Source organism: Penicillium chermesinum, assembly GCF_028974085.1.
Source record: "Penicillium chermesinum strain IBT 19713 chromosome Unknown utg000002l:1.0-5270490.0:1.0-5274688.0, whole genome shotgun sequence".
Classification (NCBI taxonomy): domain Eukaryota; kingdom Fungi; phylum Ascomycota; class Eurotiomycetes; order Eurotiales; family Aspergillaceae; genus Penicillium; species Penicillium chermesinum.
Genome location: NW_026695312.1, coordinates 3280281 through 3300874, shown reverse-complemented (window position 1 = coordinate 3300874; position 20594 = coordinate 3280281). Strand labels below are relative to the sequence as shown.

The window sequence follows — 20594 nt, the reverse complement described above, 5'->3', positions numbered from 1 at the left end:
TTTCTCCCCCTTTTTCCGCTCACGGTGGTTCCCGGTCCCTCGCGCCCCCTGTCCGCCCCTCCGTTACCCTGGCTTCGATCATGTTCAGCTTCCACAATTGAAACCGTGGATTGTCTGAGTGGGAATCTCAATCGCGTCTGAGACATTCGATTCCGCGTTTGTTTCCCTTCCCCAGTTTCGACAACGTGCGCCCATCGTGAGGAAACTTCGACACTGCAGTGCAGGTAATTCCCCGCTGTCCCTTTAGTGCCCTGAGTACTTGTTTTAGACGCGTCGTTTGCTTCGAATTGGCTAGATCCGGGTGTTGCAAAAGCTTGGGTCCTGTTGTACTTGAGAAGGAGAGCTTTTCATCAATGTTCCTACACTGGGCGGGTCTGGCATTCTTTGATTCCCCTCCCCCCATTCCTACATTCCTCCGATCGAATCTTCTTTTCATTTTTATTTCTGATAAAGTTGAAGTGCGATCGATCTAATTGGCGACAAAAAACCGACCGTGGAGATTGATGAGGCTAACGCGCATGCTTGCTCTTGAACAGTTGTGAGGCTGAAAGGTCGACTCGGCGAGTGCGACCGATCGCCTAAACCCCTGGTTACCACCAAACACCCTCCGGAGGGCTTGGTGGTCTTTGCGCACCAATTGTGCCCAATTGGTCCCAGCTCGGGACCGATCTTCGCCCAAACTTGGGTATCTCATCTTCCGAAGGGCGTGGCGCTTCTGCGCTTTCGTTTTTAAGGTATGTAGTGAAGGGCAATATGATACGAAAACCGTCGCTGCGCCGAGTCCACGAAACACCAGCGGCCATTTGAACGCACATGCTCATCATTTTCTACAGCTGTTTCGGAGGTTAGCGGGCAACAGCTTTTCGTGGCTATGAGCACTTCTCATCAGCCGGCATTGCCACTTCCCGCCCATACATCGCCAGCCTCGACCCACCCGGCAACATCTCCGGTTCAAAAGAATGCGCGCTATCCCGATATGCTAAGCTCACCACCGATCCCGCCGCGGACCTCTTCCACGAATCACGCGCGCCGCAGCCCCAATGGATCGAAGGATAAGGAGGGCCGTGGAAAAAGCCGATCTGACAGAAAGGAAAATCGTGAACGACGTGAGGATCGCAATGGCAAGAGTCGGTCGCGTCGAGCCGACCCTGCAGAAGAATCGACACGTGAATCTGGCCGGTCAAGGGCTCCACCCCCGGCTACATCCTCAGTGCAGCCGGAGGACGATGCAACGATTCCCAAGGAGCCTAGTACAGTCCTCAACACAGTTATGGTGAGCGACCCTGCTGTGGTGCGTGATAGGGAGCAGGAACGCCTGGAAGAGGCGTCGCCCGCGGCTGTGCCCGGTGACTCCAATCCAGACTCCGGGGTATCATCTACTGCCTATCCTCCAGAGGAAGCGTCTGCGCCTCCGCGCCGTAGTCGGCACGATTACAGCCACACGGTGAAACGCAAGGAAACTACCTTCGGCTCGTACATTCTCGGACAAACACTAGGAGAGGGAGAGTTCGGCAAGGTCAAATTGGGATGGAAGCGAGATGGCAGCATCCAGGTCGCGATTAAGCTGATCCGACGGGAGACTCTAGGATCGAATCCATCTCGCCTACCGAAGATCTACCGCGAAATCTCGATTCTGAGCGAGCTTTCCCACCCCAACATTGTTCGCCTCCATGAGATGGTGGAGACTGACCGTCATATCGGTATCATCATGGAATATGCCTCCGGCGGTGAGCTCTTTGACTACATCCTCAACAACCGCTACCTCAAGGATAATTCCGCTCGTCGTCTATTTGCGCAGTTAGTGTCGGGTGTCGGGTATCTGCACAAAAAGGGTATCGTGCATCGTGACCTGAAGTTGGAGAACCTGCTGCTCGATCGAAACCGTAACATCATCATCACGGATTTTGGCTTTGCCAATACCTTTGATCCAGTCGATCAGCTAGAGGAGGAAATTGAGTACAACCTCACCAACAAAGAATATGTGAAACGCAAGCGCCTCGATAAGCTCGGGCCCAATGGATTGCGCCGGGGTGACTTGATGCAGACAAGTTGCGGTAGCCCGTGCTACGCTGCTCCAGAACTTGTCGTGAGCGATTCGCTCTACACAGGACGAAAAGTTGACGTGTGGAGCTGTGGTGTGATTTTGGTAAGTCAAGGAACCTTTGAACTTTGCATATGGCTTATGGCTAACTCTTCATGCAGTATGCAATGCTGGCTGGCTACCTCCCATTTGATGACGACCCTGCCAACCCGGATGGAGACAACATCAACCTTCTTTACAAGTACATTGTCACCACTCCTCTTACTTTTCCCGAATATGTCACTCCCCATGCGCGTGATCTTTTACGCCGTATCCTTGTTCCCGATCCCCGGAAAAGAGCGGATCTCTTTGAAGTTGCACGCCACAGCTGGCTGAGCGAATACTCTCACGTTGTCTCTCATATTACCAGCAGTACGACGAACGTTGCAGATATTGCTAACGCTACTGTGCCTGCTGAAGGCTTCCCCGACGTACCCACTCTCGCTCGCAGTGCTTCGGTCCGCGAAGCCCCCAAGACTAGCCAAGGCAATCCTCCCTCGGTTGGTGGCCTTAATCATCATTCTGGTGACATCTCGCAAGGCTCTCCAAGTGACCGATCCAAAGCCTCAAAAGACGCGAAACGACGAACGGTCCAGGTTGAATATGTTGCTCCTCAATCCCAGACGGTTCGGGGTGAACCCCAGTCCGGGGCATCTGGGTCACGGAGCAGAGGAGCTATTGTCAGTGATGAAACTGCTGTGGCCAGCGACAAACGAATTGATCCAGCACCCAAGCCGGTTGAGAAACCACCCGTCGATTACGACAAGCCTCTCCCTACCCATTTCCCTCGCTCCGCCTCCGATTACCCTACACTCTCCAGCGGAAGCAACGCCCCTGCCCCCGCCACTGGCGCTCGCCCTCAGACTGGTGGCTCCATGGCATCATACCACACAGGTCGTCTCCCATCTCGTGGCTCCTACGGGCAGCCGGTTGCACCTATGCTCACGACGGCTCATACGGAAGCCCGACTGGCACAGCCTAAGAGTGGCCAGTTCTCTTCCCCCAAAATCCCGCCCAGTCGTCCAGTGCTTCTATCGGACGTCCTAGTACACAACAGCTTCCTTCATCTTTCAACCCGACTCCCCGGCAGGATCCACCAAAGAGCGGCCACAAGCGGTCGAGTACGGTGTCAAGCATTGGGGAGAAGATTTTTGGACGTTCTGGCTCCATCTTGGGGAGTCGTGGCTCCCAGGGTAATGGTGCTCGAACGCGCCCAAACAAGCGATATCCTCCGACTAGTATGAAGGATCCGATTTCACGAGAAGACTCACGACTTTCCATGGATTCATCTCGACGGTCGATGCAGCATTCACATAGTCGCAAAGCAAGCGAAGGTACAGGGAAAGTCGTCCTCGTCGTTTCTCTCTTCTTCCCGCATCATTCTCTATCAAGGGACTTTCTAGTCGAGCTCAGACTCCCGATGAGATCGCACAGACTCCACGAACCGCCGATCCTCAGAACCAACGGCCAGCCACTGGGCCCCCCCTCATTCGTCCCCACACGCAAGACTACGTTGGTCATGAAAACATGGAAATTTTGAACGAGGGCCCTAGTAACGCGGTCCACCAGGGGCCAAAACCAAACAAGCCGGAAAATTCCAGCTACGAAGCTCACATTGATCAGCAATTTGCAGAGCTCGGATCCCGGTTTGAACAAGGGCAAGATCAGTTTGGTAACTTCTCATCAGAGGAGGTCCACAACAATGATGACGACCAATATGCGGGCCGCAACTACACCCACCAGTCCAAGCCCAGCTACTACGATGATTACAATGGCACCTACGAGAGCTTGCCTCGACAATCTATGCAGGCAGGCCGTGGCAATGGCCGTGGAGCCAACGTCCTTCAAAAGAACAACCGCAAATTTGCTGATGCGTATGAGTTCGAGTCTCACCATTCGGGGAGCTCCGGTGCCGCGCGGAAAGTCATGGACTTCTTCCGCCGACGTGCCAAGTCTCGAGCCGGTGATGAGAGGTAATTCAATATGCCTCACTTTTAGAGCATGCTTGAATCAAAATCCACTCAAAACAGCCCCTTCTTGTACCTTCTTCCCGCCTCTCGCGCCAATTGAGAGAGAACTGAGAATGTTTGGGAAGCCATTTGATACCCTGCTTTTTGTTCTTCTCCCCCTTTTTGTGCATGGAGCGAAACTCTTTTATCTTCGGTTGTTTTGATCATTTTATCTAGCATGCCTAATTTTCCTTTGTCTAAATACATTTCCTTTTTTGCCCCCTCTCATTTCATTTTAATGCACCCTTCCCCCCCCACCCCTTGCCCCCTGTGAATTACATTTCTTTTCTCTTGTCACTATTATCCCTCGGCTGTAAAGTGGGATTGAACCTATGTGTCTACAGCCTTTTTTCTAAAAAAATTTCTTTATCATTCGAAGCACTCATCCGCATCTTCCTAACCTTCCCCTTCATCTGTCTTATGTGGAAGTATCCCGAGTGGTAATTGAATTCTGTGGCACCATTTTCTCTGGTATTTTGTTCTTCCGTTTCTTTATCTGTGTCGTTCTGGAGTGGCGTATTCATCCCTAGTCATCTTGGTTATCGGTAAATTAGTTTCTGTTGGCCAGTCTGGCGAGCTGGTCCTCTATGTACTCCAGTTGGATGTGTAAACTATCTCGACAGAGGACTTGCTTGCTACTCAAGAGGTTTTGGCTTCCTTCTATCTGAACATCCTATTACCCTTCGTCCTTGATAGGATGGAAGTCGTACGCATTATCCCTTCCAAGTCATGATGTACTAGTAGGAGCTCTCTAGTTGCTGCTCTGCACCTTCAAGTGCGCAATGCCCACCCGATCAGCTTCCTGGTTCAAGCTTGCAATCTCACTCGCGGCAAAAGGAATCCCTTTCTCCCGACGCTGTTCCTCCGTAATCATCTCAATCTCCCCGGGGAAATAGATGCGATCCACGCCGGCCATCTTCTCCGACTCCACCACCCTCTTATACAAATAATCCATCCGACCTTGAAACTCCTCCATACTCATAAACAGATCCGGCTTCACCGCAACAATGAAATGTCCCACATCAGCCGGCCTCGATGGATCATACGGATTCGTCACATGCCCCGCAAACGCCGCCCCGGAGAACACCCCCCGAGAACACATCCATCATGATCGACAACGCAGACCCCTTGGGCCCTCCCATAGGCAACATCACCCCCTCCAACGCCCTCGCCGGATCATCGGTCCTCGCCCCGTCCTGATCCAGCGCCCAGTCCTCCGGGATCTTCTCCCCCCGCCGCAACGCCTTATAGATCTTCCCCCGCGCCGCCACCGACGGCGCCATATCCAGAATAAACGGCCTCCGCGGATCCCCACTCGGCGCACCGCACGCAATCGGCGACACCCCCATCAGCTTCTCCCGCCCACCCCAGACCGGCAGCGCCGGCGACGAATTCGTAAACACCAACGACATCATGCCCGCGTCCAGCGCCTGCCGCACCACCCACGCACTCATCCCGAAATGATTCGAGTGCTTCACCGAAACCATCCCCATCCCGAACTCCCGGGCCATGCGGATCGCCGCGTCCATCGCTGTGTGCGCCGCCACAAAGCCGAACCCATTGCGTCCGTCGACCTGCGCCGCGACGGGCGTGACTTGGCGCAGGGTGGGCTGGGCGCGGGCGTCGAGGGCGTTCTGCCGGATGCGCTCCATGTAGGAGGGGATGCGGTTGCTGCCGTGGGTATCGACGCCGCGCAGGTCGGCGGCGACCAGGCATTGGGCCACTATGGCTGCGTTGGCGGGTGGGGTGCCGTTGCCGAGGAGGATGGCTTCGACGAAGGCCTGGAGGTCTGAATGGTTTATCAGGTGCATTTGCTGGGGAGTGGGGTCTGTCATGTTGGCATTCATATGAACTCTTTGTTCTTTTCTTCTCCTTTTCTTTTTCTCTTTTCTTTCCCCCCCACTCTTGCTCTTGGGATATGTGGGGTTTTCTGCTGGTTGGGGTTGGGAATGGCTGTTTGCTGGATTGGAGCTTTACTTTTTATCCTGGGGAAAGTTGGGGAGGAGGCTCCCGTCGAGTCGGAGTGCTTCCGTGGGTGGAGTCGGACTAGGTGCTGTCTTCTACGGCGAATTTCTTGAACCTCCGAGGGGTGAATTAGGTACTTTTACACTCATGCACTCATGCAGAGCAGGAAGCACCTTCGAGAGGCTCAATTTCTCGGCTAAACGGTATAATAGGGCGTATAGCTCAGGGGTAGAGCGCTCGCTTTGCATGCGAGAAGTCTGGCGTTCAAATCGCCATTCGTCCAATTCTTTTTTTAAGTGCCTTTTTTGACTCGCCGAGGCTTTTGACATGTATTGGGCCAGTCGAAGACGGCGCAAAGTTTCTTCGATCGACAATTAGAGTTTTCTTGTCTCGAAGCTGAGTAGGAAGTAATAGGACACCGATCTTAAGTGAGTGTCCCAACCTGCCTTGTCATAACCCATAACCCATAATCACTGACGAACCAAGTTCAGCCGGAAGAGTAGGATTTCAAGCAGTCGACATGCGACGAGCGAATATAAACATTGTCGAATCCAAATATGCTTTTATCCGTCTAACCTGGCCGCTGTGCAATAGGTCACAATCGAGAATCAGAAATCCTTGCACGTGAGAAGAGTAGTCTAGAAGATATAACTCTCCCTGCACTGTGCCATCTGTACAGATGGATTGCCTCGGTTGTATGTCTCATCCGAGTGTCTTGAACAGAAAGGTGGAGCGGAGCAGGGGAGATCTCGGGTCGTTGTTTTCCTTGGAAGGAAATCCAGATTCCGACAATCTGCTTCTAGCGTTGGCCTTGGCTAGCCGGCATTCAGGAAGTAGAACTGATTGCCAACTGATCGCCGCGGGGTAGATTGGGTTATCTTGGGGTTATTGAAGGATACTAGAAGTGCCGTAATATCCAGTTCCTAAGCGTCATAATTGACTCGCGAGTGGTGACTACTGAAGCGCTAGCAGTAGACTGCGGGAGCTTCATGTCAAAAGGAATATCTATTGTCCAGGGAGAAGACACGGTGCCTACGAGCACCCCTAATCCTCTATGAGATCGGGTTCTCATTTTGCTGACCCTATAGGATGTCTCGGTCTTTTCATCTCAGCTCAGTGGGGAATGGTCCGCGGAAACACTGTCTCATATACTGCTTACGGTATGTAATCTAACTGGCTAATAAGCTTGAAATCGAACAAGAAGCTCACAGTAAGGTACTACCGCTTGATTTACGCGGGATGCGGCACAATCATGTCCCGTTGTTGAGTAAATCGCAGGAAGATGGGCCAGTTGCCTTAATCCCCCCAGGCTTAGAATAGACTGCCTCTCCCTCCAGTATCATTGTGGTCGTAACGGCATCCAATGCGGAGGGAGCGGAATCACGTGCGGCATGCAGACTGTTAATTTACATGCCTGGAGAGATGGATTGGTTCCAGACAAGCTTCTCTCACCATTGGATCATCGCAAAAGTACTTGACAGGCAAAGCTGTTTCAACGGAGGAAATTGAATCAGTTACTAGGATACTATCCTCTAGCTACAGTGCATAGCGAAAATGCTTAGACTCCATGTCTGTCATATCCTTGAATCCATCGAGTACGGCTTGAGCGGAAGCATCTCCTTCGAAATGCTCGATAGGCCCAGTCGCCGCATCCCTTCGAGCGTTCTCCCATCTCATGGCAATGTAGGCTATGATCGACAGAAATATGATCCCAGCATAGCACACCAAGAGCCCCAAAATAGCAGAGGAGTATCTGGGGGCTTCCCGGGAGAAAAAGATGTTCGCGCCAGCGACATTGCCAGCGGCATACAGAGTAAACCAAAGCCCATTGGCGAACGCTCGCTTGGTATGCCCGGCAACGTTGGTAGACAGTAGGTTCCAAGAGACAATGACCGGCGCTCCGATAATGTACTGCAGCCAGGTACACCCAACCAGCGTCCAACGGTGATCAAGGCTGGTGAACCGAATACCGAGAAGTCCCGCAAAGGGTATGAGGCTGACAACGGCGAGAACGATACACCGAGAGTTGGGAACATAAGTCGCCACAAGACCGCAGATGGGAACAATCACGGCCTCAAAGGCTCCCGTGGGTAATTGTAAGAGGGTGGCGTATATCCCGCTGAATCCAAAGCCTTTGATCAGTGCGGATGCAAAGTTGGAGACGCCGCCGTTGATAACGCCACAGGCAATGCCAATCCCTGCGCAGCACAGAACTTTGATGTCGTAGAAGCTCTCTAGTGCTTGGCCCATCTTGATCTGTTTGGTTTTCACGCCGATCATGTTCTCTGCCACCCGACGGACCGCAATGACGCGCTGGCGATGAGTGAGGAATGTCGCGGCGCCGGGCGAGTCGGGCACCACGAGGAGGAATATACAGCCGCAGACAAAGTTGAGGAGTCCGATCGTCAGGAAGATAAGCTTCCAACTGTGTAGCGTCGTGGTCTGCGCATGGCCAAGGCCGAAACCAAGAAGAGCTCCCACCATAGTTGCCATCCCATTCGCGCTCAGCCAAATGGCCATGCGCAGGGGCTGCTCGGAGCGTTTGTAGAACATGGAGGTCAGAACCATCACTTGTACCAAGTCAGTCGTCTTTCAGCTCTCGGTTTGAGTTCCAGCCTTACTGCATGGGCTAACACCTGCTTCTGCCATCCCCAGAAGGAATCTCAGAACCAGAATGCCGGCATAGTTACGGGCTCCAATATGGGCAATGACGATGACGCTCCAGATGAGAAGCATCCCTCCCATGTACTTGGCAATCGGGAGTTTTTGAATCAGAAGATTTGCTGGAATGGCCCAGAATAGATACCCAAAGTTGAAAATGGCGGCTACCCAGGAGTATCGTTGGCCCTCCAGCCCGAGATCCGGGATCAAGGTGTATGCCGAGGCATAGTTTAAGGATAATTTGTCTGTAGCATGTTAGGAAGAAAGCGCTTGGATTATCAGAGGGCTGTGATGAAAGGTACCGAGAAACTGGATCACATAGGTGACATAGAGCTGGAACAGATGTGAGTAGGAAGATGCCAAATCATCGTCGCAAGGGGTACGTACCATTGGCATGAGTCTCCAGTCCAGAATCCGAAGAACTCTTGCGCCCTCTTGCTCCACTTCATCGGCAGAGAGCTGCTCAGCCTCCGCATATAGATTAGCGCCAATATCGCGAACATTCTCTAGTGCGATGTCCTTCTCCACTGCGTTGGGGTCCACCTCCGGCTTCTTGTGGTCCATTTTGTATGAGAGGAATATTGATCAGACGGACTTCGCCTTCCCTTCCAGTTCTACAAGCTCCTTATATAAACGTCGTATCTACCTTTGTTATTAAATCACTGCCAAGTAGATAAGGTGCAGCGGTAAATCGTTATCCCTGTCTGGCGATAGGCGGAGGACCCCCGCCTCCGATATGACGTGGGGAACGCGACGGTCTCCATGGCGGACTGTTGTCCGCTGCCTCTGCGCGCATTTCTATGGGATCTAATAATGCCGGACATAAAACTGTGCGCAAGTACTCGTCTCAGCTCAGGCATGCGCAGACTGTATAACTGTTCAGTTGGCCGGTCCTAGCTTGATTGACTTATGTGCCCCTGTTCCCTTGCATGATGGCTGAAATGGAGGGCAAAGGCTTTTCGCTGCTGGATGCCAGTATCTCAGATCTTCAACACGCCCTATCAGCAGGCCATACCACTAGCGTAGATCTGGTCTCTCGCTACTTGCGCCGAATCATCACCTATGACGCCAATGGACCAAAACTCAGTGCCATTCCATTGCTGAATGCGGGCGCTCTGGAAGAGGCTGCCGCGTCGGATGCATGGCGTGCAGCAGGCCATGCACCCAGGCCGCTTGAGGGTATTCCGTACCTTGTCAAGGATAGCATCAAGGTGAAGGGCATGACCGTTGCCAACGGCTCGCCAGCCTTCGAAACCCTCGTGGCGACAGAAGACGCTGCCTGCGTCCAGATCCTCCGAGAGGCTGGTGCCGTCCTCCTTGGTCGCACGAATATGCCAGCAATGGCATACGGGGGCATGCAGCGTGGCTCCTGGGGCCGAGCTGAGAGCCCTTATAACCCAGAGTATCTGGCAGCCGCCTACGCATCCGGTTCGTCCAACGGCTCTGCCGTGGCAACAACCTCCAACTTCTGCGCATTCTCTCTTGGGTCAGAGACTGTCTCTTCCGGGCGGTCCCCCGCCTCGAATAATGCCATTGTCGCTTATACGCCGTCCAAGGGCCTTCTTCCACTCCGCGGGGTTTTCCCACTTTACCCGACCTGCGACGTCCTGGTGCCCCATACCCGGACAGTCATGGACTTGTTCCATGTCCTGGACGTACTGGCAGTGAAGGATAAAGCCCCCGTGGGAGACTTCTATAATGAGCAGAACGTCGTTCCCATTCCATCCGTCGAATCGATCCGACCAAAGTCCTTTCTCACGCTAGCCCACCCGACATGCCTGCGAGGAAAGCGAATCGGCGTTCCATCAATGTACATCGGCGGCGACGACTCATCACTGGCGCCCATAAGCAAAGTGCGTACTCGAGAGTCGATCATCAAACTGTGGCAAGAAGCCCGGGGTGCCCTTGAAAGCCTCGGCGCCGAGGTAGTCGAGACAGACTTCCCCTTGGTGACAAAGTACGAAGCCAACGCCGCATCCGGCCAACTAGTCACTGTCGATAACTTACCTGACGGCTGGCCAGCCAAAGAGAGATGTGAGGTCGTCGCACACGCATGGGATGACTTTCTCGCTGTGAATGGGCAGGAAGACCTCAAGTCACTGACGAGCGTGGACCCCGCGACGATCTTCCCTCTTGCACCGGGGTCTCTCCTCGGAGCACCCGAAGCCGCAAACAAGCCACGATGGGGCGAGATCGTTGAATACCCGCGCAATAAACCTGACTCTATCCTCGACATTCCAGGGATACACCAGGCGATCCGCGCTTTGGAAGACGCACGCAAAGAGACATTTGAAAAGTGGATGGACAATCTCGGCCTGAGACGCCGTAGTCTTCCCTGCAAATGCTGATATTGGCGCATCGAATGCAGATGTGGACGAGCAGCAGTCGATGTTCGCGTGGAGTAATGGCGTCAAGTACTCCAACGGCAACAGGCCTATTCGCCATCTCGGAGTGCCGACTATCTCGATCCCAATGGGTATCATGGAGGATACGCAGATGCCCGTTAACCTGACTTTCGCTGGGAAAGCCTACGAAGACACGGCGCTGTTACAGTATGGCTATGCGTTCGAGATGGCAACCAAACGCCGTGTCCAGCCGCCTCGTGTCCCTGCTCTCGATTCTGACCAAATTCTGCGCAAGAGTATCACCCGTGACATCTCCTCCCAAAATCGCCTGGAGCTCTCAGTGGATAGAAAGTCCAAGAAGCTGGTGGGAGCGGAGGTCCAAATCCATATCGAGGGGTCGCTCAATGCAGATGCGGATAGCATTTCTTGCTACATCAATGGCCAACCCTACAAGCCCGCTTTGATGGAAAGAGCATGGAGTATTGTCGTCTCTTACCCTTCTTCTGAAAGAGACGAGCCTTGGAAGAGATGGAGCAGCCCTGCCCTGACTCAGACAACGGTGCTTATCAAAGCTTCTTCGAGCAGCGGGGCTATTGCTGGGAAGCTGGTCATTCTCTGAATGTACTAGTATATGTCAACTTAGATGAACTCATGTCCATTATTTCTTAAGTCCTGTTGAGACAATAGAGTAAATCGCATTCTGATGTTTTTTTTTTTGGAACAGAGCGTCATGCTTTATAAGTGGCTCAACTGCGGGGAAATACTTTTTCTTGTCTAGATAAGAAAAAAAAGCAAAGTTTGTCAGGAGCCCTTAATCTCTTGTACTAGTAGAACCTAATTTTTGGTGCATGCAGCTAAAGAGCTCTAGTGCGTGATAGGAAAGGGCTAGTCTACCACCCCGGATTTGAGCACACCACCGATCTAAACGTGAAACGAGCAAAGCTCGGATTGAGCAAGGATTAATTAAGAACTAGAGATGGGGGAAATCAAGAGTCTGTAAGCCCCTGAGTCGTTCATTTGCTATAATATGCCGGGCATAAACTCATCGGCTTCCCCATATTGCACAACGCCAACGTACATCATATCTTCAATCATTCCAAGAATGGCCCTATGAAGATACTTCTTTTTGAGCTGTTCAAGGTACATCTCGGCCTCTTCGAGGGTCATCGTGCTTTCGCTAAGGCCTGGAGCAGCCTGAGCGGATGTCCCCAATATTTGCTGCTGTATGAATTCAAAGATCTTGGAGTAAGGAAGAGCATCTCTCCACCGATCCGCAAAGCAAGCCATGCTCTTGGTGCATGCATTGATCGCCTCCGGGGAGTAGTAATTCAGGCTGATGTCGTCGTCGAGGCTTCTCGCGATGGGTCTAGTAGCCCAGATCAGATAAAGAAGCATAATTCCAGCACGAAACTGATATACCAGCTGTCGGGCATGTTAGATATATGAGCACCTTCCATCAAATCCTCACATTGACCAGCACTTACTGCAGACCATGTAAAGCACAAAACATGCCCTTCCGCCTGAAGGCGGCGATACTCTATACATACTTCCACCACTGCGGCGAATATGTCTTCGGTCCCCTCTTGGTCGAGAAAGTTTTGCTTCTCCTCCATCAACATCAAAATACTATAGTCGTACAATTTGGCCATCCAATTGGGATGGTAATAGCCACCCTCCACGTTTGCTTTGCTGAACCGAGGAATGTCCTGTCGCCATATCTTGAGCGCTGCCTTAATTGAAGCGTTGATCGCGTGCCTGTCCTCGAATAATTGCCACTGAGAGCCTTCCAAAGATCTTTTAATTTTTGACTGAATTTTCCGCAGCCTGAAGAGATGGCTCAGGGCTGGGTTCGTACTTGGCGGCGGTTGGATGCTATCACCAAGCATGCGCATCTGATGCAAATCGTCAGTTCTTCTTCATTTGAAAACAGCAGAGAGGTGGACTGATACTCACGTCATCGTCAACTGTGCGATAGGCATCAGATACGGGCCGATCCCACCCCGATGTAATAATGACATTCAGCATATAGCAAGCAATAAACATGTCTTCTGTTAAAGGCTCCCCCGACCGAGCAATGATTTGGCCATCCGGGTTGGCGCAAGCGTGTTTCCGGATTTCCGTCATCGCTGCTGTGCAGAAAGGCACTATCGAAGACACGGTTGTGGCGATGTCTTCAGAGGATGGAGAGTGCAAAGCATACACAATAAGAAGCAACGAGGCTTGGACCTGGAGAACCATAGACGGATGCCCGACGACGTGAGGATAGTAATCCATAGCCGAGCTGTAGAGTTCCCTTGACCGACGCGAATGTGTTTCATCGCCGTGCATGATGCTGCAAAGGGAGGCGCCGATGGCATATACCATCCGCAGGAAGAAAAGGTGCCATGCACTTCCATTAACGTGCTCGTCTCTTTGCCATAGTTTCCATGCTGATTCGTTTAGAAAAGGCCACTCGCGATGCGATATTGAGAAATAAAGTGTGGTGTATAGCTGGAGTAATGCATCGCTCTCGGTCACTCGTATCGCCGTTTCTCGTATTGGGGGGGTAGGAGGGGCTTCTGTCAAGGCGCAGGAAATCCAGCTTGTCATCGAACATTCGGAGACGTGATTCTTTCGATGCTGATTGTAGAATTGGGGGTGACCAAGGTAGCCTGGGGTTTATTTGCGACGGAGACCGCGGCGTCATGGCGCCTCCGTCAGAGGTAGGGTCTGCTGTCCATATGGAAGAGTTGCTTGGAGTATTCGCCGAAGACATACAGAGACCAGCGCCCCGTTCAGCTTCAATGGAATCTGTCTGAATACTTCCATCGCAAAGCTCCACGGTACTCCCTGACTTCCGAGAGCTATCTTCCAGCTCGGCAACTCGCCGCTCCAGTTCTTTCAAGTATGCGAGCGGAATTGTCACGCTATCTCCAGATCGTCGAGAGCGAGCCGGGAGACACTCCGCGCCTTTACGAAGGCATTCCCCACAGGTAGGCTTAGCATGGTCGCATTTGCGCTTCAAGCGGAAGCAGCGCGCGCAAGCAATATCTCTCTGCTTCAATGGACGCGACATACGGGAGTTGGAAGAGGGTAAGTGCGGGGATTAGCGGAGACGTTTATATTGATAAGAAGGTTTCGGTCTCCACCCGAGACTGGTAAGACCAGAGCTAGACTGATACCCCCGCCGAATCATCGAATCACGATAGAGATAGAGATACAGGTATACATGCAAGGCCCCATCGTTATCAGCTCGGATCCCTGTTCCGACTATTCCTCTCGGACCCAGCTGCCTGTCGACGGATCAATTCCGATGAGCTTGGGGTCGACGTTCAACATCTTCAGCATGGCTTGCATGGTGAATTCCTGTATATGATCGGCCTCTTGTCCAATGGAATTGCTTGTCAAAGGAGACATACCTCATCCTGTCCCTCGCGGAGCTGCACTGTACCATTGTCTTCCGAAATAGGGTCTTCACCAACGCTGCCGCGTCCTTGAGCCTCGTCGTCAAAGCCCCACTGCGCAGACTGACCCTGGTTGCGTTCCCTCCAGGCTGTTATCCCGCCCATGCGAGCAACTCGTTCTTTGGCACCGGTGAACAGCTCATCGGCTGCTTCCTGCGCGACGAGTCGCCACTTTATGGTTAGAGCTTTAAGCTCCACATCCTTTCCAGAGGATTCGATCTGGATCGCTTGCTGAATGCGATCGAGCTCTTCGTCCAACGATTTGAGCTGAGCCTGTAGGGATCGTTCCCGTTTCTCTAGCGCTGAGCGCTCTGCGTCAGCCAGAGATGTTCGTGCTGGTCCACCGAGACGAAGGCGGACGAGTCGCGGTTGAAGTTTTGGATTGGATGATAACGATATTTCTTGATCGCCTTGAGCACTTTCTTTCATGATCGAGTACGCATGGCTTACCCCAGGTTGAGCTGGTGCGCTTGGATCCGAAGTGAGAGATGGAATTCGTAGAGCCGCTTCGGAGGGTGAACGTTTGAGCGGAGACTTGAAGGGCATAGCCAAAGTGGCCGCTGCATTCAGGTAGCGCTGCTTTTTAGAAGGCTGTTCATTGGCCATGGTGATTCGTTGGAAGGGGAAGGAAATGCGAGATATGAGGAAGAAAGTTTACGCTATATGTACATGACGGGGAGAGATGGCATTAAACAGAGAGGGCCTTCCTCAGTGTCCCACCCCGCCGGCAACCCATTGGGCGAACTCAGGGGCGTTTGGGTCAGGGAAGAATCCACGGTCATTATCTACATTATCATTGGCATTTCCGTTCCCATTGGCATTGCCACCATTTGCGTTCCCGTTCGCATTGGCATCCTGGTTGGGCCGATTGCGTTGCTGCTGCTGCCGAAGATACACCAGAACAAGGAGAGCAGCAGCCAGCCCCACGATAATCAGGCCTTCCAGGATCCCATCGTCAATGTCAAGCTCGACATCGTCATAGTACCCATCATCCTGGCGCTCTGACTCTAGACCCCTTGATCCCATGAAGTCATCCTCGTCGGCATGGCTATCATAGAACTCTTCGTAGTAGGCCGCGGCATCATTTTTGATGAAAGCAGTGTACCACTCTTTCAATGTGCGAGGGGGTTTGGAATCTAGCGGGAATAGAGGTCAGTGTACGTTCCAGCTGCAGGGGAACAGATTAGATGACTTACCCTCGTCGTCGCGGATTGGATTGATATCTCCATTAGTGAGCTGGTTCCAGTATCCCCGAGCTCGTAGCTTGAGTAGACTGAGCTTGACCGGGAGGTATGCTTCCTTATTAGCCTCCAAAGCTAGATCGTAGTATCGCTTCGCCATGTGGAAATCTTGTGCTACAGCGACACCGTTCTCATGCATCCAGCCCAGATTCCAATATGCCTGGGCACTGTGATGAGCCTCCGCCGCATTATGATAGCAAATTGATGCCTTCTCAGCATCAACTTTGGAACCGGTCCCGCTGAGATAGTAGTCGCCCATCTTGATCAATGAGTCGATATTAGCTTGTTTCGCTGAGCGGGTCCAGTAGATCAGCGCAAGTGCCGCGTTATGCAGCAGCGATGAACGACTCTTCTGACCCCATGGCAATAAAGCATCCAAAGGGAACAGCGACCGTTGCTCATCTAGAATGAAGGCAACATTTGCCTGGGCGTTCTCGTAGCCTTGCTCAGCTGCCATCATCGATGGAATGAGAGCACGCTCTTTATCGCCGTTCTCATACGCTTCATTGGCTTCTGCGAAGGCCGAGTGTAGCACCTCTGCCTTCTCGGCAACGAGCTTGTAATATGCCGCTGCAACGCCACAGTGGCGGCTTCTCCCAATGCCGAAGTTGGCCATTTCGGCCAAATAATAAAACGCTTCCATCCAGCCCAATCGAGCCGCCAGTTCAAAGTAGCGAGTGGCAGCTGGTATATCTCCTTGGTCAAGGAAAAGTGCACCCAGCCGGACATGGGAAGCAGCTAAGTCCTGATCAGCGGCCGCCGTGAAATACGAAGACGCCTTATACGCATCCTGATTGACACCATAGCCGTGAAGGTACATCAATCCCATGTGATGCTGGCACAAAGCATCTGCGTTTACGACACCTCGCTTAAACCAGGTCAAGGCCGTTCCAAAGTTCTGCTCCACACCTTCGCCGCGCAAGTACATTCGACCAATATGGCCTGCAGCTTTGGCGGCTAATTTATCGAGTCCTGTAGGTGCATTCTGGGAGATTGACCCGTCTCTGTTCCAGTACTTCCTAGCAACGATCTTGAAATACCTCATTGACTTTTTGAAGTTGCGAGGCAGACCACGCTCGCCCTCATAATTCATCTTTGCCAGCGTGTAGGTAGCCTTGAGCTCGCCTTTTTTAGACAAGAGGTCCAAATACTCCAGCACGTCTTCCACGCTGGCATCAGAACTAGAGTGCGATGCGTCCCGCGCATTATACCCAGAACTGGACACACTGGCCCCTTCTCCATAAACACCACCTTCATCATCAGCCCAGCGATAGGACTCCTTGATCATGGAATTGCCGCCTGGGGGTCCAGATCGGAGGTATTGGATTGCCTTATCAGCGACTTTCTTGTAGTATACAGTCGCACGATCGCAGTCCTTGGGAGTTCCAATGCCGGTGTGATATCGGTATGCCAGGGTCATCTCAGACCGTGTATTGCCAGTCTCCGCCGCGAATTCGTGATACATCAGCGCCCGGGCTTGGTCTCGTTCAACCGCACCACCGATGCCCGTCGCATACATAAAGCCAACCATCGACTGGGCTGTATTGTTTCCATTCAACCAAGCCAGTTCGTTGTACCATAGGAAGGCCTCGCCAAAGTCGCGCGGGTAGGTAAAGTTACCGTAGAAGTTCATCTCCGCCAGCAAGAACATCGCGTCAGGGTCCGCATCCTCATCAGCTGCAGCCTTCAATTCTCTGACAGCTCGCGCAACGGTCGGGTTTATTTTGGAATCACTTTTCTCGGTGGTGGGCCCATTCATAAACAGAAGCCGGAAGACTTCGCCGCCATAGTGAAGGGCATTTCCAAGCAGCCCGGTCGGCCTATCCGTACGCACGATAGCAGGCTTCGCAGTTCGGAGGGTATCCCACGCCTCCTGTACTCTTTCTACAAAGCCGAATCCAGACTGTTTTAGCGCTCCAATACATCCGGGGATCATCACGCGACAGCGGCTGGGTCACTCACGGCTAATTTGGTAAGGCTCTGGTTCTGCAGTGCCATCTAACGGTTCGGTTGGCTTCTCATCGGGGTTACTTGGCGCTGACTCGCCTAGCGGCGCTTGGTTGGGCCCTGCTGCACATGTCTGCTGTAGTAACACTGTGAGGGGCTGATTAGCACGAGTTCGCGAGACGGAGAAGAGGGCCCATACGCAGGGCGGGCAATAAGCTTGAGAACGCGGTTCTCATGATGCTTGGAATCTAGATAGGAGCAAGGAAAAGAATCGCATCGCGACTCTCCGAGGAGAATGGAAAGTTGAAAGGGAAGCAGCTGTAGCTTACGGGCCACTTGGCTTGACGGAGCTTCATTCTGCCGGGAGGACAAATCACCGCTCCGCTTTCTATACAAATCATCGCAAGCCCATTCCTATTCCCATCCTAAGTTCTGCTAATGACCAGGTCGACCTCTTCTCCAGCTTCCAAGGAAACATCAACTACAATTTCACTTCCCTCGCATACCTTTTGCCCAACCACGTCACCCTGCCGCTTATAAACAGCCCAGCGATCACCGGGAAGGTTCCGGGCCGTCATGGTCACATTAGCCCGTTTCCCCTGCCACTCAGAAAGGGTTACGATCAAAACCTCGGATTTCTCATCCCACTCTCCACGTAAGCAATTCACTCCACTGGAAAGATCAATGCCGTCCACCCAAGGCCGGGTCTGCAGCGTCTCTCGTGTCCAAGGCTGCTCCCACATCTTCTTCTGGCCATCCGCGACATTCAACCGAGCATACCCAATAGCTCCATTTCCAGTAAATGGCTCCATCAGACTAAGTCGCCCAATGGAATCAGTACTTGAGTCATTCCGTGGGTAGAAAAGGCCACCTTTCTCCCACGTGGGCCGAAGATTCTCATCAGCAAAGTGCAGTAGTCCCTGCAGCTCCGTTGATTTGCCAAGTTCCGAAAGCCACTGAACAACATAGCCCAATACAGGCCAGCCGTATTCCTTTTTACCAGGAGGCTTAGGGACGGAATCCTTGGTCGCCAAGTAGTGCTCACGAGCCTCTTTTATCATTGCAGATGAGACATCCTTGATTCCATTTTCTTGCATCAAGGCCCGTAGCTTTTGGGCAACTACCGGATGATGAAGCTCGACCGTGCCATCGACGTTGGTGATGAATCCAGTTGAATGTGCTTCGTACCCGGACTCGACAAATTCTGGGTTCCAAGCATGCATGAAGGCGGCAGACCTATCTTATTAGAATGTAAGCGAAAGCAGGGCAGAGCTAATAGCACACCAGGCAGTGAGCGCACAACTCTTCGGCGCAAAGATGACGTTCTGCTTGACAGCGACAAAGTCCTTGAAAAGTTCTGTATTGGAAACCAGATTTGACTTTTCCAATGCTGCCCTGTATTCCTTCAAGACGTCGTCGGCGGTGTGGGTTCCGTGTCGGGCGTCTAAATATCTCATTCCAATGATCTGTTCAACGTAAGCAAGGCGAGCATTTCCACAAGGACGACCGATCCATACCGGGAACTGGTTGCATGCAACAAACACGACATTTGGCTCACAGCATGCTCCAATCCACTTATTCCTCCTCATTTCACCAATGATAGCGTCCTGCAGGCTGCGGATATCATACTCGAACGTCTCAGGACCCATACCCCAGAACATGGGATCCCAATGAAAGGTCAAACTACCGGGCTTTTCGAATTCGTCATCGTCAAACAACATAGTATACATACCAGTCATCAAAAGCAGATGGCCACTGTACATGATATTTTCTCGAATGATTGGATCAGCCCAAGGCTTCCGAAGCTCCTTGAGATCTGGATCCACGGCCTTTCCCGACTGAGAAGTGAGATACCAGTAACCCCAAACTTCTCGACGAAGCATTTTATGAATCAGCCGACGCATCAAAGGCTTGAATATTCCTCTCATAGCTGGCATCCGGTGGTAGTGGGTTACACCGGATGCGTATGCCATTGTAGCGAGCTGGTATCGATATGCATCGAGGAACTCTTGTGCCGGCTCCTGTGCTCCCATGTGCGGCCATTCTCCATCATCTGCCGTGGCAAGGTTATGAAAATGGCGGAGGTGGCCGGCTTGCTCCTTTGACAGCTTGGGATATCGTTCGAGGTCGATCGGGAGGTCAGGTTGCGGGGCCGTAAGCATAGCAGTAGCCGTTGCCACTCTTGTTGTCGACATTGTTAAAGAACCGTGATTCTTGGATGATTACCCTCCGTATTGTAAGGATTCTTTCAGATCTAGCCGGATATTCGGACAGTCTCAAATGAGAGTATCAAGGTCTTCCTACTTCAACTCTTACAGCACTGAATCCTGGGGGATTTTGTCCGCCAAGCTTACGGCGCTATGCCAGAAAGAGCAACGATTCTATGATGCCCGATTGGCCTAGTGCGAGATCCCAAGGGCTATCCCGGAGATCACCTAAGTTGGTAACAGCGCTGTTTCCGTTGAAGTCAGCGTTGAATGCGGGGCTTTTTTGGTTCCGGCGGGATTCACAAGGCTTTACGTTTACGGTATTTGAAAACTCGGGGGGTTCCTGCAATAAGCAAAAGTCTTATCTTCCCTCTCAACAATACATGCTACATAATGATGCTATAGTAGCTAATGGCGGGCAGAAGAAATAATTGAAAGACGACCGTCATTAAATTCTTTTTTATTTGGGCTCCCTGCGGTCTGTGTACAGAACGGGAGAAAAATCACAAATACAAATCCCCAGTGCGCTCTTCATGCAAAGAATAAGGAAAGAGAAACAAAGTGGGAGCCACGGAGGTCTCTCAACAGGAAGCGGCGTTCTAGACCCGAGGGCAACAGACAGCTGAGACAGGATCCTTCAATCTGCCAATGGGGCCTAGATCTCATCGTTCCTTAGGAGTCACATGGCAACTGTTG

The 20594-nt window shown here is 52.3% G+C and overlaps 8 protein-coding genes across 8 annotated transcripts; 2 read left to right on the top strand and 6 right to left on the bottom strand.

The window, feature by feature from the left end:
- Positions 1-871: 871 nt before the first annotated feature.
- On the top strand, positions 872-4057 carry N7468_002090 (putative serine/threonine protein kinase (Kin4); the record flags this gene model as incomplete). The annotated part of the gene is made up of 4 exons (XM_058471387.1): positions 872-2146; positions 2203-3071; positions 3128-3414; positions 3489-4057. The coding sequence occupies 4 exons, from the start codon at positions 872-874 to the stop codon at positions 4055-4057; spliced, it is 3000 nt and encodes a 999-aa protein (XP_058334528.1).
- A 783-nt stretch (positions 4058-4840) lies between these two features.
- N7468_002089 (Ldh family oxidoreductase) lies at positions 4841-5924 on the bottom strand (the record flags this gene model as incomplete). The annotated part of the gene is made up of 2 exons (XM_058471386.1): positions 4841-5083; positions 5136-5924. 2 exons carry the CDS (start codon positions 5922-5924, stop codon positions 4841-4843), a joined length of 1032 nt encoding a protein of 343 aa, XP_058334527.1.
- Positions 5925-7590: 1666 nt separating this feature from the next.
- Positions 7591-9279, bottom strand: N7468_002088 (putative MFS allantoate transporter; the record flags this gene model as incomplete). Its single annotated transcript, XM_058471385.1, has 4 exons — positions 7591-8624; positions 8676-8960; positions 9018-9048; positions 9103-9279. The coding sequence occupies 4 exons, from the start codon at positions 9277-9279 to the stop codon at positions 7591-7593; spliced, it is 1527 nt and encodes a 508-aa protein (XP_058334526.1).
- A 368-nt stretch (positions 9280-9647) lies between these two features.
- On the top strand, positions 9648-11679 carry N7468_002087 (amidase family protein; the record flags this gene model as incomplete). The annotated part of the gene is made up of 2 exons (XM_058471384.1): positions 9648-11040; positions 11084-11679. The coding sequence occupies 2 exons, from the start codon at positions 9648-9650 to the stop codon at positions 11677-11679; spliced, it is 1989 nt and encodes a 662-aa protein (XP_058334525.1).
- Positions 11680-12080: 401 nt separating this feature from the next.
- Positions 12081-14115, bottom strand: N7468_002086 (uncharacterized protein; the record flags this gene model as incomplete). Its single annotated transcript, XM_058471383.1, has 4 exons — positions 12081-12482; positions 12545-12952; positions 13014-13576; positions 13665-14115. The coding sequence occupies 4 exons, from the start codon at positions 14113-14115 to the stop codon at positions 12081-12083; spliced, it is 1824 nt and encodes a 607-aa protein (XP_058334524.1).
- Positions 14116-14309: 194 nt separating this feature from the next.
- Positions 14310-15109, bottom strand: N7468_002085 (putative DNA repair protein Dds20/Mei5; the record flags this gene model as incomplete). The annotated part of the gene is made up of 2 exons (XM_058471382.1): positions 14310-14405; positions 14459-15109. The coding sequence occupies 2 exons, from the start codon at positions 15107-15109 to the stop codon at positions 14310-14312; spliced, it is 747 nt and encodes a 248-aa protein (XP_058334523.1).
- A 102-nt stretch (positions 15110-15211) lies between these two features.
- On the bottom strand, positions 15212-17927 carry N7468_002084 (ubiquitin ligase complex subunit HRD3; the record flags this gene model as incomplete). The annotated part of the gene is made up of 4 exons (XM_058471381.1): positions 15212-15639; positions 15700-17628; positions 17707-17838; positions 17891-17927. The coding sequence occupies 4 exons, from the start codon at positions 17925-17927 to the stop codon at positions 15212-15214; spliced, it is 2526 nt and encodes an 841-aa protein (XP_058334522.1).
- A 189-nt stretch (positions 17928-18116) lies between these two features.
- Positions 18117-19886, bottom strand: N7468_002083 (uncharacterized protein; the record flags this gene model as incomplete). The annotated part of the gene is made up of 2 exons (XM_058471380.1): positions 18117-18931; positions 18992-19886. 2 exons carry the CDS (start codon positions 19884-19886, stop codon positions 18117-18119), a joined length of 1710 nt encoding a protein of 569 aa, XP_058334521.1.
- Between the last annotated feature and the right edge of the window lie 708 nt (positions 19887-20594).